This window comes from Vanderwaltozyma polyspora, genomic scaffold (genome assembly GCF_000150035.1).
Source record: "Vanderwaltozyma polyspora DSM 70294 KpolScaffold1037 genomic scaffold, whole genome shotgun sequence".
NCBI lineage: Eukaryota > Fungi > Ascomycota > Saccharomycetes > Saccharomycetales > Saccharomycetaceae > Vanderwaltozyma > Vanderwaltozyma polyspora.
The window spans coordinates 36,674-53,734 of NW_001834668.1; the positions used below are offsets into that span (position 1 = coordinate 36,674).

At 34.0% G+C, this 17,061-nt stretch overlaps 5 protein-coding genes across 5 annotated transcripts; 2 read left to right on the plus strand and 3 right to left on the minus strand.

Moving 5' to 3' along the window:
* Positions 1 to 595: 595 nt before the first annotated feature.
* Positions 596 to 2,995, minus strand: TOP1 (DNA topoisomerase 1; the record flags this gene model as incomplete). The annotated part of the gene is made up of 1 exon (XM_001645231.1): positions 596 to 2,995. The coding sequence occupies one exon, from the start codon at positions 2,993 to 2,995 to the stop codon at positions 596 to 598; it is 2,400 nt and encodes a 799-aa protein (XP_001645281.1).
* Positions 2,996 to 4,984: 1,989 nt separating this feature from the next.
* Positions 4,985 to 7,099, plus strand: CDC5 (polo kinase CDC5; the record flags this gene model as incomplete). The annotated part of the gene is made up of 1 exon (XM_001645232.1): positions 4,985 to 7,099. The coding sequence occupies one exon, from the start codon at positions 4,985 to 4,987 to the stop codon at positions 7,097 to 7,099; it is 2,115 nt and encodes a 704-aa protein (XP_001645282.1).
* Positions 7,100 to 7,542: 443 nt separating this feature from the next.
* Positions 7,543 to 7,905, minus strand: RPB11 (DNA-directed RNA polymerase II core subunit RPB11; the record flags this gene model as incomplete). The annotated part of the gene is made up of 1 exon (XM_001645233.1): positions 7,543 to 7,905. One exon carries the CDS (start codon positions 7,903 to 7,905, stop codon positions 7,543 to 7,545), a length of 363 nt encoding a protein of 120 aa, XP_001645283.1.
* A 2,060-nt stretch (positions 7,906 to 9,965) lies between these two features.
* On the plus strand, positions 9,966 to 14,456 carry SIN3 (transcriptional regulator SIN3; the record flags this gene model as incomplete). The annotated part of the gene is made up of 1 exon (XM_001645234.1): positions 9,966 to 14,456. One exon carries the CDS (start codon positions 9,966 to 9,968, stop codon positions 14,454 to 14,456), a length of 4,491 nt encoding a protein of 1,496 aa, XP_001645284.1.
* A 267-nt stretch (positions 14,457 to 14,723) lies between these two features.
* PFA4 (palmitoyltransferase PFA4) lies at positions 14,724 to 15,860 on the minus strand (the record flags this gene model as incomplete). The annotated part of the gene is made up of 1 exon (XM_001645235.1): positions 14,724 to 15,860. The coding sequence occupies one exon, from the start codon at positions 15,858 to 15,860 to the stop codon at positions 14,724 to 14,726; it is 1,137 nt and encodes a 378-aa protein (XP_001645285.1).
* Positions 15,861 to 17,061: the final 1,201 nt, after the last annotated feature.

Consider the following 17,061-nt stretch of genomic DNA (forward strand, 5'->3'; position numbering starts at 1 on the left):
CATCTCATTTGATCAAGAAATCTAGAAAATGGTGTAGGATGAGATGGAAAATGGGAGAGTGAGAAAAATGTATATATATTAAAAGGAGAAGAACAGTACAACGTTCGAGGACTGACTTCTGTATGCTATGATGGCGGCAATTTATTTTTCCTGATAAAGAGAAAAATAGTTTTGCTGTTTTTTTTGCGTTTATCCAATTTCGTGACTGCCTTTTATACTTTTCTCGTTTCTGAACGAAAAATCGGTCAAACGAGTTGGATAAATTTGGCGATTATAGTGCGTTCGTAATGTGTGATGGCTCGCGAAAGGTAATTTCTGTTTCGTGGTTTCGTGTTATAGGCAACGTAACATGACGTTACATTACGATCTCATGATCTATTACCTGTTACCTACAGAGAATGTCAACGAACAAAGAAGGTTCAAATCGAAGCATCATAGAATTGACACCATAATGATAAAAAGAAACCGGAAATATACTGATCTGTATGATGACCAAGGTTAACTTAGTGAAAGAGGGAATGAAAGTTGGCGGGGAGGTATGGGAGGAATGGGAGGGAGGTCTATGATATGATATTGGCAATTATGTTGATTTTATTTAGAATCTCCAGTTCTCATCGACTGATTCTATAGCCCATCTAAACTTTTCTCTTAGTGATTTCGTGAAAATTTTTTCAATTGGGATGTCAAATTTCTTGCAGAACACTACTGACAATCTTGGATCGATATAATTGATTTTAGAGGTACCTAACGAGACTTGGGAGTTTTCTTCTTTGTCCTTCAATTGGATCGAACTGGTTTGTATTCTTTGTTCTAACTTTTCTATATTTTTTTCTAATTTTTCAACAGTATTCAATGTGCTTTTAATTTCAACTTCTCCAGTTTCCACTTCTAATGAGTATTTCTTTTCAGTTTCAGACACTTTGTCTAACCATTCTTTAAGCTCTTCTTCTTTAATTAGCTCTTCATTGTCGAACTTACGCTTGTCGTTTTCTCTTTGAAATTTACGATGGCATCTTTCAATTTCTCTTTCGATTATTCTCTTATGGATACTTTCTTCATCTTCCTTAGTTAAATCGCCAATCTCAGCAAAAAATTTAGGTCTTTTCTTCATCTCTTTTGGTTCAAGTTGTAATATAGCTCTTTTCAATCGAATCTTTTGCCATTCAAGTTCTTCTATCTTTTCATTCGCTTTTCTAACAGCTTCTGCATGTCCCTTACCAACACTACGTTGATGGTTACATAATATAGCAACGGTCCTATTGGCGGCATTATAACGTAACATCTTTTCAGCAACTGAACCCTTGTTGACGATCAAATCTAATTGGTCTTGCATTGTCTTGGAAGCATTGTACGTACGGAACACTTTCGCTGTCAACCCTGGCATATAATTTTGCAAATGTTTGTTTAAAATTGGAGGGTCTAACCTATCAAATAATTGATCACCTGGTTTCTTTGGTGCTCTTTTGAATATTGCTAAATTCTTAAACACTTGCTTATCGACTTCAACTTCTTGATAAAATCTAATGGAATCTTTACCTAAGAAATCAAATATTACGGTATTTGGAGGTTTTAAAGTAACATGCTCATATCTCAGAGAACAACAACCAACTGTATCTGCTTCATCATCTGATTTTTCACCACCAGCTCTTAATGCAAACACATCGATCAAATAAATAGCTACTGCTTTTTGTCTCTCAAGCATTAATTTACTCTTCAAATTCGTTCTGTAATCTTTTCTGATTGAGTCAATGTATTTCTTTAATTCTCTTGCCTTTTCAAATTTTTTAAAATCACTTTGACCTTTTAAAGAAGAGTTGGCAGCTAATCTAACATATTTAAAAGAATTAGAAATATTTTCTCTCCACATTGCTAGCCATTGAACTGTGTTATCGTGTTTAATTTCACCCCATTTGTGTCCCTCTGGGACAGCAGGAATAGGGGCATTTCTATCCAAATTCAATACGATATCTTCTGGATAAACTCTTCTTTTAAGTTTACCAGTCTTCGGATGAGCACCACGACCTCTAAATAGGTCAGGAGGTTCTACCCTAAAATTTCCGACTTGTTCTCTACGACCATCCAATTCACAAAATTTAAATGGTTCTTCCTGTTCTTCTTTTTCTAGTCGAAGTTGTTTTTTCTCTTGAGGACTCAATTTTTTTCTTTGTTCTCTTTGAATTTCGAAATATTCATGCATTTTTGAAAAATCACAATATTCGAATTTTTCAAGCTTTATACCATTCAGAGTACCACCAACTTCTTTTAAGACTTCTTTAAAGTCAGTAAAGAAGTTTTTTTGAAATACAGTATTTTTAGCATGATCTGTATGCAGCAAAGCGGCAAAAAACCCAGCGACTTCTTCAGCAGTCGGTGGTAAGTCTACAGCTTGTCCATTATAATATAATTTGATATGAGAAGGTAATGATACATAAGGAGGAGGAAACATTACACCATTGTGTCTTAAAGTAGTCCATTGAATTTCTCCATTATCATCATTATCTTCCCACCATTTATATTCTTCAGCTTCTTCGTCTTCATCATCATCTGCAATACCATCTTCATCGTTGCTGTTACTATTACTCTCACTATTAGTATTACTAGTATTTCCATTTTCCTTCTTAGTTGAAATTTTCTCAACCTGTTTCTTCTTTGGACTCTCTGGTTTAACAATAGTTTTTGAATTATCTTCTGTTTTTAATCTCTTGCTTTGTTTTGATTTTGATTTTGGTTTTGGTTTGGATTTGGATTTTGAGTCGTTCTTCCCATTTTCAGACATTTGAGACAGAGTGGTATCGCTGTCTACTTCATCTTCTTCTTCTTCATCATCCTCGACCTTTATTCTTCTCTTGTTGGATTTTAGGGTGGATTTCGATTCCCTTTTAGAGGATCTGGATAAAGGTATATCGTCGTCATCCGAAGAGTTATCGTCTAAAGGTTTCTTAATCTTTCCATTAGTTTTCTTACTTTGGGTTTTCTTCTTTCTCTCAACAGTCATTGAACAAATATTGTACGTGCGTATATTAAATTATATTATATCAATTACTCTTCCTTCTATGTCTTTATTAATGGAGATGCTGCTGTTTTTCTTAAGATTTTTGTTTCCTGATTCTTGATATTTGCTGTTTCTTCAAACCGCCGAAGCCAAATACGATATATACTATACAATTGATTGGTAATAGAATTTGATATACCGATTATTGTTTTAGTATAAAACCATCGAGGTTTTATAAGTTTAAGTTTAAAATATCAATTGAAATTCTTGATCAAATTAATTTTTGTTTCTTCGTTTCTTTTTTAATTAATTTTTTTTCTCTTTCGTCGCCTTGTTCCTATTATCTGAGAATGATAGCGCCGTTAGAGAAGGGACTTAGTCCAGACACACCAGCTTCCTGCCAACGCAACACACGATATAGACCCTTACGATACTAGGTACTTGGACATTTGAAACTACGTCTATATAACAAGGATATAAAATAGAATATAAATATATATGTATATATACATACACACCCACACTCACCCAACCACAGAACAGTTATCTTATTATCTACATATTCAGAAGAAAAAATAGCAATAATATGTACTGAATCAACTTCTAGCCCCCCCCCCCCCCCCCCCTGTTACATTCCAAAGTTAAAGGAACCTTAAAAAGAACAAATAGACAAGATCATTAAAGGTATGTTGGAAATAATGGTCTGTTTAGTATGGGGAGGAAATAGAAGAAAGCACTAGTTAATCACTACTTTCACTTTCATTCTTGCCCGTTTAATTAGAGAGGTGAATAAAGTAGTAAAAGAAAAAACGTCTATGGTATGGTATTAAATGTAATATATAGTGTGTCTGTCTTTCTCTATACTGGTTTGAATGTATACATTGACATCGATTTTTAACAAGATTTTTCGATGAAAACTGCTGCATAATAGTTGTAAAAGGATATCTTACCTTGTGCTTATGATACTTTGTTTGATTTGGTTATTGGATTTTTTAGTTCTCTTGCCTAGCTCTCATCGAATATTACAACATTGTTCTTGCTGTATATGACTGAGTGTCTATATGTATATAGGTGTTTGTTTGTGTGTGTGTTTATAGCCATACTGTTGTATTATGATACCCTACAGTGTAGTTAGTACTTATAAAGATTGATTATTGTAATAGTTATAATTTGTGTCTGATCACATGATACTTCCCAGTGACATGTGATCAGTGTCCGGGTGATACATCTCTTTCCTTTTGAAAAAAAAATAATTGATATTTAAAGATATTTCCCCATTAGGCAACATGAAAACAAAACAAACCTATATTGAAAAAAAAATTGTACCATCAAATAACAAACTGAACCTTCCTCTGCTTTAATGAACTGTTTTGTTTGTGACTTTTGATGCAATTGCTAAGCTAATTGGGTTTTTCTATTGACATTCGAGTCTGCAGAACTGTTCTTGTTTGCTATTGTTAACAATACAATCCTATAATTACTCCCTTCTTGTTACTTTATTGTTTTCATTTATGCTTAATTTATTCCAATTATGGAAAATATCTTTTTGTTGTTTGTTACAATCTGAATACTGATCTCATTTATATTATACCAGCTTTCCCACAACATTCGAAATATTGCTGCCTTCATTTTTGCAATTCACTTTTAAAAGCCCATTCTATTTTAAAGATCGTATATTTTTAAACAGAATAGACTATCTTATACCAACCAAACCAACTATTGTTACTCTCAAACAACCACATTCAAGAGGTATAAGACACACCGGTATATACACATTTACATATATATATCATATCCATATATCTATACCCACAGATTCATTACTTCAAGTCAAGTAAAGAAGGTAAAGTTAGGAGGAGATCAATATAAAGCAAGCACTCATTTTCAACTGTTGCAAAATATCTATATATACATATATCTGGAAAAGGAGAGAGTGAGACAGAGGGAGATCTAGACTGATAGAGAGAATAATAAATTATATTTATATCAATCATGTCATTGGCTCCATTGCAATCAATCAATGAGCAACAATTGAATGCTCGTTCCAATGTTGTACAAACTCCTGTCAAATCTGATCAAACAGGAGAAAAGTTACTGAAAAATGGTAAAAGGTTAGATCAAGATTATTTACAGAACCAAAACCAGCATCAACAACCTGCACAAAAGAAGAAAAAGGAAAAGCTATCTTCACTTTGTAAAACACCACCTTCTTTGATTAAAACAAGAGGTAGAGATTATCATAGAGGCCATTTCTTAGGTGAAGGTGGGTTTGCCCGTTGTTTCCAAATTAAAGATGATAGTGGTAAGATTTTTGCTGCTAAAACTGTAGCTAAATTATCAATTAAATCTGAAAAGACAAGGAAAAAATTATTATCTGAAATACAAATTCATAAAAGTATGAAACATCAAAATGTCGTTCAGTTTATAGATTGTTTTGAAGATGATACAAATGTATACATCCTTTTGGAAATTTGTCCAAATGGTTCCCTAATGGATCTTTTAAAGAAAAGAAAACTATTAACTGAACCTGAAGTTAGATTTTTTACAACTCAAATATGTGGTGCAATTAAATACATGCATTCAAGAAGAGTTATCCATAGAGATTTAAAATTAGGTAATATTTTCTTTGATAGAAATTATAACTTAAAAATTGGTGATTTTGGTTTAGCTGCAGTATTGGCAAATGATAGGGAAAGAAAATATACCGTCTGTGGTACCCCAAATTACATTGCTCCTGAAGTACTCATGGGTAAACATTCTGGTCATTCTTATGAAGTAGATATTTGGTCGATTGGTGTAATGTTGTACGCTTTGTTAATAGGTAAACCACCATTTCAATCAAAAGATGTAAATACCATTTATGAAAGAATTAAATGTTGTGATTTTTCTTTCCCAAAGGAAAAACATATTTCAAATGAAGCAAAAGTATTGATTCAAGATTTATTATCATTAGATCCTCTAGAAAGACCTTCAATCTCGGAGATTATGGATTACGTTTGGTTTAGGGGTATCTTCCCACCATATATAGAATCAACAGTGATGACAGAAGTACCAAATTATGATAAAACATTGACACATCAAGAATCGATTATTAATTTCAGAAAATGTCTAGAGAAGTCAGGTTTAATTGAAGACTCTATGAATATCAATAAAGATCCAGTGTCATTATTGGGCTCTGAAGTGGATAAAAAGCAAATCATTAGAACAAATATCCTACCAGATTCTCTATCACCGGGTGATACTAAATATAAATACAGAGAAGTCATGGATTTGGAGGCCCAACGTAAATTGAATGATTTAGCTCGCGAAGCCAGAGTACGTAGAGCACATCAAGCAGTGATAAGGAAAGATTTAGTGGCTACATCTACTAATTTAATTAAATCAGAAATATCGTTAAGGATTTTGGCAAGCGAGTGTCATTTAACTTTAAATGGTATACTAGAAGCTGAAGCTCAAAAGAAGATGGGTGGTCTACCACAGTCAAGGTTACCTAAGATTAGACATCCGATAGTGGTGACTAAATGGGTAGATTATTCTAATAAGCATGGTTTTTCATATCAATTGTCTACGGAAGATATTGGTGTGTTATTTAATAATGGTACTACTGTGCTTCGATTAGCAGATGCTGAAGAATTTTGGTATATTAGTTATGATGACAAAGAAGGCTGGGTAGCCAGTCATTATTTATTAGGAGATAAGCCAAGAGAGTTAACGAGGCATTTAGAAGTAATCGATTTTTTTTCTAAATATATGAGGGCTAATTTAAGTCGAGTTTCGACGTTTGTTCGTGAAGAATATCACAAAGATGATGTATTTTTAAGAAGGTATACAAGATATAAACAGTTTGTTATGTTTGAATTAAGCGATGGTACATTTCAATTTAATTTTAAAGATCATCATAAATTTGCTATTAGTGATGGTGGTAAATTAGTAACGTATATTTCGCCATCACATGAAAGTTTAACATTTCCATTAGTTGAAATATTAAAAATTGGTGAAATACCAGGATACCCAGAAAGTAAATTTATTGAAAAAATTTCATTAATTAAAGAAGGATTAAAACAAAAATCTTCGATTGTAACAGTAGAACAAACACAATTGCGTTAATGGAAGTCATATAATATAGATACCAAACACACAACACAACATTTCATTATCACAATTCTTTATTTCATTAAATATATATATTTTTATAGTAATCATCATCATTTATCATAGTACTAATAGTAATAAATAAATTCATCAGCTCGATTTCCAGTGACGCCGATTGTATATATGTGAGTGAGTGAGTGTGTGAGTCCTTGGCAAAAGAATAGGGCAAAGTGGAATAAAATATAATATATTATTAGATATATAATAATTACAAATTCTAATTGTTTTTTAGACGGGTGGGTATGTTCTATAATTTACTTAATTATCTAATTACCCAATATTAGTTGCGGGTGTGTGGGGGAGGGGGATGGGGAGGTGGAAGAGGAAAGGAAAGGAAAGGAAAGGAAGTAAAAGTTATTGTTTCTTTATTATATGCATATTATTGGTATAGATTACAATTAAAAATTTTCATCAGATGCTAGAGTTTGTAAGTTCCATTCGGTTTCGAAATTTGTTTTCAATATGCCTAATTTATTGATGATGTTATTGCAAGCGTTTTTGAGAGCATCTTTTGGGTCGTAATTTTCTACAGTTTGGATTCTCAGTTTAAATCTTGCGAATAGAGGATGTTCTACTTTGTAAGCTGCGAATAAAACTTTTGAATCGTTTAGCAATTCGGATCTGATCAGGTTACCTAGGGTATGGTCTTCTTTTTCGAATGTTATTACTACAGCGTTTGGAGCTTTAGTATCAGGTTCGATGTTTAGTTTTGATTCACCTTCACCTAGTAAGAATAGTTCGAATTTATCTGGGGCGTTCATGAAGTGGTGTGTGTATGGGGGTGTATATATATGTGTGTGATTGAGATGGAAGGGAAGGTAATTATAAAATGTGATAAAGTACAATAACCAGTAAAATGTGCCAAGATATATGATTGATATGTAATCAGTAAAGTTTGTGAGAGTAAGAGAAGAGCCGAGTTATTGTATTGTATTGTATTGATACCAAGTGCAGTTAAAGTCGATGTGGTTCAAGAGTGAAGCAAATTGAATTGGATTAATCGAAAAATGGAAATAAAGAGAGAAGTGTGTGTGTGGGCCGAACAAGACAGAGCGGTGGCATCGTCGAGCACGAACAACAAAAAAGCAAACAGAAGAGGCGTATAGTTACCCTGCTATGCGCACGTGATTTGGATTATATGTGGTTCTATTTTCGTAATTTGGAATCACGCGACCACGAGCAGAGCAGAATAAAAGGGGAGAGAAGGACTCTTTCGTGTGAGTGAGTGGGTGGCGGTTAAGATGTGACATGTGAGAGACAAGAGACAAGAGACAAGAGACAAGGATGGAGTGTAGTGTAGTGAGTATGAGTTCTTAAATAATGCCAGTTATAGCCAACAGCATCTGGTGTGGTGGTTAAACAGATACCTCTGCCAGACAGTGCTCTTATCTTGAAGAGACCCAAACCAAGCTGAGCTGAAACTGAACAGCGCAAGAAACAACTTTGTTTTGGGACGTGCTGTGGCCATCAGAGTCATCGCTACAGACGACCGGCTGTCTCTCTGTCTCTTGCGTGCCTGTTTGTCTCTGTCTCTGCCTCTGCCTCTGCCTCTGCCTCTCTGTCCCAGTTACAGCCGACACACACAGGGCTCCCTCCTCTCCTCTGCCTCTCGTTCCGTCCGCTCCCCTCCACCAACCGTCATCACCAACGACGACACCCGCCGTGCACAGCGACTCCCACCGAAAGGGAAAGGGAAACTTTTGTAGTTTCCCCCACTCACACTCACTCTCACTCTCACACGTCTCGTAGCTACCGTCTGTGGTATCGCAACAAGAAACAGTTCCAGATTGTGCAATACGTTCGAACAAGCAAGAAAGAAATTTTGCAAACAAATGTAATTGTAATTGTAATTGTAAAAGTGAAAGTGAAAGTGAAAGTGAAAGTGAAAGTGAATTTACTACAACTTACAATTCACAAATACATTTACATTTACAAATACATTTACAAACTGGAAAAGGTATATTTAGACGCTGGTCAATTTTTAACTTGAATTATCTCGGTTTCGATTTTTCGATTTTCGATTTGGAATTCAGAATTTAAAACTTATATCCAAGTTTATACTCAAACCCAGACTTAGCTGTTCCTATATATCCACTGCTTCGGGTTCACCAAAGCTAATACAGCATACTTCAACTTCACCAAATCCACACACACTCACACATTACATATATATTCATATATATATATTCCTATTGGTTTGTTTGTTTGTTTGTTTGTTGGTCTATCTACCTCTGTGCTTCTCGGTCTCTCTGTACTCATATGGTTCGTTCCAACATATACCAAAAGAACTGAATCATAGCTTTTTACAAATCACATTTTAGAATTTACAATTTACAATTTACAATTGCATCTTTCTATTCCTCCAACTGATATACACTCAAAGGACACTTTTGATCTATCTCGTGTCTTCTCTTTGTTGTTTTTTTTCTTTTGGTTGGTAGGTCTTATATCCATCGTCTTACAAAAATTCTGGATATATATATATATATACCATATTCCAATTACAAAAGCCTATCTGTCTGGTCTAATATACAGCTCACTGTGTTGTTTCCACTAAAGGGGTCGGTGAAGGTTAGGTTCAATTATCTCATCTATACTACTCGTATCCATATATTCTCAAACATTCCGTTTATTTGCGGGTATATCTCTCTGTTGTGTATTTATTTATTTTTTTTCCTAAATTCACACTCAACTGTATATCCCATACTAATAAGAAATTAGAAGAGAAGAAAAAAAAAAAATTATTTTTTTTTTATTATCTCTTCCTCACTTATTTGAATATATATATATACTGATACAATATCATCACAACTACAACAAAATGTCCCAGATTTGGAATCAAAACGGTACTTCAAATACCTCAAACAATGAAAATCAACAACAACAGCAGCAGCATGTAGTGTTGCCTTCTTTTTCAAATATTAACCCTGAAAATACTACCAATATATCGCAACAAAGTAATAATAAATCTACTAATACGACACCTTCGTCAACGTCAAATACTCCAAACACTGGCGTGAAATTGGAAAACTCAAGCTCTTTATCAAGACCAAATTTACCGAAAACATCTACAACTCTATCAGTTGCTAGTTTCGATAACCCTCTACCTCCTGCTCCTGCTGCGCATCTCCAACAGCAGCAACAGCAACAGCAACAGCAACAGCAAGCTGATGGATCATACTATAGACCCTTAAATGTAAAAGATGCTTTGACTTATTTGGAACAAGTAAAACTACAGTTTAATTCAAGACCAGATATCTATAACCATTTCCTCGATATCATGAAAGATTTCAAATCTCAATCAATAGATACCCCAGGCGTTATAGAAAGAGTTTCAACTCTGTTTAGAGGTTACCCAAACTTAATTCAAGGTTTTAACACCTTTTTACCTCAAGGTTATACCATCGAGTGCTCTTCAAATCCAGATGACCCTATCAAAGTCACAACTCCATTGGGTTCTCAAATAGTAACAAATAGTAGTATCGCAAAACCAGCTTCTGCGTCTCCTTCTGCTCCTTCCACAACTGTCGCCCCTACTTCTACTGCCACTACACCTGCTACTACGGCTACTGCTTCTACCGCAACTGTTACTGCTACTGCTCCAACTGCTGCCGCCAATAATACTGCCGCTACCACAACTACTACTGCTCCGGCTCCTGCCCCAGCTCCGGCTCCCGCTCCTGCTGCTGGCCCAACAGTTGCTCCTGCTCCAGTAGTTGCTACTGCACATGCCGCTGTGACCACAGCCGATGCTGAATCAAAAAAACCTGCTGTCTTGCAAGTTTCTAATACAAACACAGGAATCTCTTCACCATCATCAACTATACCTGCAGGAACAGTACCAGGCACTACCGTAGCTAATAACATTCAAGGCACTACTCAGATCGAAAAGCCAGCAGACGTCGAGTTTAGTCAAGCGGTCAGTTATGTTAATAAGATCAAAAATAGATTTGCAGATCAACCTGATATTTATAAACATTTCCTAGAAATCCTTCAAACTTATCAAAGAGAGCAAAAACCTATTAGTGAAGTATATGCTCAAGTCACGGTACTTTTCCAAAATGCTCCTGATTTGTTAGACGATTTTAAGAAATTTTTACCAGATTCATCTCCTTCAGTAACTACTCAACAACCAGTGCAACCACAGCAACAAGCCTTACCTCAACAGCAGCAACCAATGTATGGGGTCAATAATGGTTATTATCAAGCTGGTAAAATTCCATCTGCTAATCAGAATTTACCACCACTAGGTAACTTTTCACCACCATCTAACGGTGCTGTTCCAGGAAGACCTGAGGAATTTTCAACAGAAGCCCAACATCATATGATGGCACTACCATCAATGTTACAAGCTCCTACCGAGCATGCACAATTACATGCACAACAACATATTGCGCCAATGACTAATGAAGCTATTCCAATCTCAGATCTAAGGTCCCAAATAATCGATAATAATCATGTACATAATTATACACCAATTGAATTGGCCCAACTACAGCAACAGCAACAGCAACAACAGCAGCAGCAACAACAACAACAACAACAGCAAATGCAATTAGAAGCTGCATATGCCACAGAAGGGATTGTAAGACCAGAAATCGATTTGGACCCTAGTATTGTTCCTGTAATTCCAGAACCTACCGAGCCAATTGAAGAAAGTTTGTCCCTAGTTGAAGAAGCAAACTTCTTTGACAAAGCAAAGAAATTTATTGGTAATAAACAGGTTTATGTTGAGTTTTTGAAGATTTTAAACCTATACTCTCAAGATATTCTTTCTTTAGATGATTTGATTGAAAAAGTTGATTACTATTTGGGTTCTAATAAGGAATTGTTTGACTGGTTTAAAAACTTCGTAGGATTTCAAGATAAACCAAAACATATTGAAAATGTTGTTCATGAGAAGCATAAATTAGATTTAGATTTATGTGAGGCTTGTGGGCCAAGTTATAAAAAGTTGCCGAAAACAGATACATTTATGCCTTGCTCAGGAAGAGATGAAATGTGTTGGGAAGTTTTGAATGATGAATGGGTAGGACATCCTGTTTGGGCTTCCGAAGATTCTGGTTTCATTGCACATCGTAAAAACCAATATGAGGAGACTCTTTTCAAGATTGAAGAAGAAAGACATGAATATGATTTCTATATTGAATCAAATTTGAGAACTATTCAAACATTGGAAACAATTGCAAGCAAGATTGCAAATATGACTGAAGAAGAAAAACAGGCCTTCAAATTACCAATAGGTTTAGGACACACCTCTACAACAATTTATCAAAAAGTTATAAGGAAAGTTTACGATAAGGAAAGAGGTTTTGAGATAATTGATGCTTTGCATGAGTACCCATCTGTTGCGGTTCCTGTTGTATTGAAAAGATTAAAACAAAAAGACAAAGAATGGAGGAGAGCTCAACGTGAATGGAATAAGGTTTGGAGAGAGTTGGAACAAAAAGTATTTTTCAAATCACTAGATCATTTGGGTTTAACCTTCAAACAATCTGATAAGAAATTATTAACAACAAAACAATTACTTGCAGAAATTAGCAGTATTAAAGTTGACCAAACTAATAAAAGGATTCATTGGTTAACACCAAAGCCAAAGAGTCAGCTAGATTATGAAGTGAAAGATAAGCGTGTATTGTTTGACATCTTACGTTTAGCAGATGTTTTTATTAATCATACATCAAGTTATTCTAATCCAGATAAGGAACGTCTAAGAGACTTTTTACAATCTTACATTGGATTGTTTTTCTCTATTCCGATTAGGGAAATCAAGGATGCAGTCGAAGCTGCAATTGACAATGGAAAACAACTTGATGAAAATGAACAAAATAGCTCTAAAAAGAACTCTAATAAGCGTCCTCGAGATGTTGAAATTTGTTTAAGTGATATTTTGAATAGATCCAGGTACCAAAGATTAAAACACAGTTTGGATTCATCTGAAGCTTCCTTAGGTGCAGTTTCCCCAGGTCAGAATGAACAAGATGATATGGATGAAATGATAAGACAAGAGGCTAAGAAACCTTGGTTGTTAGGAAGTTTAGTTGAAGAAGCTAATTCACAAGGGCTAATTCAAAACCGTAAAATATACAATATGTTTGCCAATGTGAACATGTATGTGTTCATGCGTAATTTGATAACTATATATGACAGGTTACATGAGGTTAAGGATATAAATGATGTGGTAACGAAAGAGATTAATGGTCGTAAGGTTGTTCAATTTGCAAAAGATTTAAATCTGATTTCGGCCCAATTGAAGAATATGGGATTGGATTTTAGTGGAGGAGATAGTTATACCCAATTATTGCTTCTAAGTAAAAGATTGATCGAAGGTGACCTAGAACATCAATGGTTTGAAGAAAGTTTGCGTCAAGCATACAGAAATAGAGCATTCAAATTGTACACCATTGATAAAGTTATCCAATCATTAGTTAAGCATGCGCATGCTATAATGACTGATTCTAAGTCTTCCGACGTAATGGCATTATTTGAGAAAGACAGAATATCGTCTTCCACAACCTCGAAGGATCAAATCCTTTATCGTCTACAAACTCGTTCCCATATGTCTACTACAGAGCATATGTTTCGTATTGAATATAATACGAAGAAATCTTCAATTTCAATTCAGTACATTGCTCTAGATGATCTTACTTTGGAAGAACCAAAAACCTTAGAAGATAAATGGAAGTATTACATTACCTCCTATTCATTATCTCATCCTACAGAAGGTATTCCACAAGAGGAGATTAAGATTCCGTTTTTGGATAAAGTTATCGAATCAGAGCAAGTCCATATGGAGGACGAAGATGATAATCCTAAATATTCTCCAGAAGGTGTTTCTAAGTCTAACCTAATGATAAAAATTGACCCAGAAACCTATCGTTTGGAAGTAGAACCAGGATCATTTGACATTTTCTCACGTAAATCTGTGAATAAATTTCCTGTGGATGTTTTTAGTGAATCATACAAGGTTAAAAAGCAAACTAGAAGAAATAGATGTAAAAACTTTTTAAATGGTAAGCACGGGTGGAAGAGACAGCTGTCTTCAGACGCTATTTCGAAAATTGAACAGAAGTTTAATGATTTAAAGAACGGTACCTTCCAACAAAGGAGCCGATCTGCTACTTCAGAAACTACCTCAGTTCCTTTAAATGCATCGGATAGTACTCAAAAGGAACAAGAATCTACTGGTACCAGTGAAACATCCCAACCAGCCCTACAAAAAGTCCCTATCAATTCGGCAGAACCTGATCAAGAGGAAAGAGGCAATGATACTACAACAGAAGAAGTAGAAAGTGAATCTGTTGTCCATTAATGATGATACTGTAACTTTATAATCAAATATGTCTTTTAAGTTTATATTTGATCCTAATTAAATTCGTTTATAATTTTAAATTTTGATTATTATGTGATACAAAAATAAGATTATGCATTATAAAATAAATTATGTATGTATGTGTATATTTCTATTCATATTTTTCATTACGTTTCAGGGATGTATTATAGGGGATGTATGTCTGTTACTAGTGAGATATCAAAGTTAAATTGTAATCCAAAAAATTGAAGTGAATATAAATATTGATTACTCTACATCGATATCGACACCAAAATCTTCTAAGTTCTCACCCCAATCATTATACCACTGAGTTCTACTCTCTAGGAGCTTACTCACTGGTGATCTTTTTCTTATGACATGTTCGCCATCTTTTGTTGAGGTTTCTATGCTATTAGTTGAACTATTTTCAATATTGAAACCGTGTTTTCCTCCATCTGGTGGCCATGGTAAGGATAATATTTGATCCTCCAGAATTGAATCTTCTTCAAATAACGAGTACTCATTTTTCTTAAATAGCATTCCATCTCCAGAAGGTTCACCATAAAACCAAAGCCATGTTACAGGTGATCCTAACACAGTTGTGATATTGTTTATTAACCCTAGATCATAAGGAAAGCTAACAAGTAGATCAAATCTTATTCTTTTTGATACTATCTTCTCTGCCTTGGCTTCATTATCTGGAGTTTTAAGCTCAGGATGGAATTCCCATAAATTGGATATTAATTGAGGTTTTAGTCTTCTTAAATAGAATAAAGATTCTAATCTTTCGTTTTCCCAAGTTTCAATTTGAGTTCTACCTGATAAAAGTTGATTCACCGTACAACGTATAAATAATAACGATATCGTAAGTAAAACAAACCCATCCATAGGTGTTGTTATTGTAAGAAATATTATTTCAGATTTGTTGAATAGGTAACTAGGTAAGTTTCTTGATTTCCATAAAAAGACTATTCTTGAAATTAAAAAATATAGTAAGTATGTTGTTGTTACTATAACCCAAAACAAAAATCTTAGAAAATGAGGGAAATTTTTGTATCCAACACAATTCATTGTCCAAGGACAATGATGGTCCATCATTAAAACACATTGTTGGCAAGTTTTACAGTGGTGAGTCCTTTCAGGTTTATATGCATTGCACTTTTTGCAATAGTTCTTCCATTGATTGGAAGGTGGGATATAATTGGAACCTGGCTTCCCTGGATTGGTGTAAATTGCTAAGTAATACGATATCCATATCATTGTCACACTGATCTCAAACCATATCTGTTTTCCAATTGATAGAAAATTTAATAATATAAAATAATGAGCTGTATAGGCAATGAATGAAATGAGAAAACATGGGATTGCTATTCCCATCCAAGGGTACTTCAATTTAACCGGCATTCCTTACCTTATTGAGCCAACTAGGCATACTTCCATTGATTTAGTGAATTAGAACTAACCTTTTTATATATATAAAATTCTTAATTTCATTGAATGTTGGTTAAATGGATTTTTCAAACCGCTCTTTTAAGAAGAGGTAGCTTAAAATAGTGACGATATATACAGATATCTAAAGGGATTCAAATCCAAGTTTCATAGTGTTGATAGTTTGTACTTTCTTGTGATATTCCCTTTATTCCATTATCAAAATTGATTCTATAAGCATAAAAATAGGTTTCAAAATGGAGTGAACTCTATTTTTATATTTTGTTTACATTTGTTATACTTGACATTCTAATAACAAATAAGAACTAAGTAAAATATAAAAATTGAATATAATATATAAATTTATTATCACATTCGTCGTATTATCAAAAATACAAATGCAGCGTCAGCAACTTGTAAGAACTGAAAGAGCTACAAATAATCAATGTAAAATGGCGATTCTAAATTTTAACCTATTGAGGACTATTATATAACTTACTATTTCTAAAACTGACATATATATTAGTTTAAGTATTAGAACCTGAGCAACAATAGAGTACTGGCTTTACCAAATTCGTGTCATCTAAAAATGATATGAGAGGTATGGGAAAATATGGGAAAACACTATCTTCCTTGCTAGCTTCTTTACATTTTATTCATAAAATGCAGCTAAACAGAATAATCTGAGACATAATTAAGTAGACAATATATAATACAGTATTGTGTTGAATGAGGTTGACAATATAAGTCGAGAGATTTTCTACCTCTTTAATCAGTATTACCATAGAAAACTATAACCAACTGATAATGTATTACTCATTAATTCATTAAAGAAGGCTTACATTGTTTTTACCAATATCCGAATATACTGAGAGTTTTACATGCTATTAGTAGTTAAGCAACACCGAATGGATACATGCAGTATCTAAGTTACTACATACGATATTTAATGGTAGTAAATATGACTCGCTGATTGTCTCGATTACAATGACAGCAGTCAGACTTTAATTACTAATGATGAGAATGACGGAAAGTTACTTTAGAAATATTTAGATTTATTTTTTGTATATTCAGACAAAAGTAAAAATTTTCATATATCAACATTAAAACATATACTCAAAGAAACCGTATGAATTACTAATACAAGATAATGGAATTACAGTGTTACGATATAAAT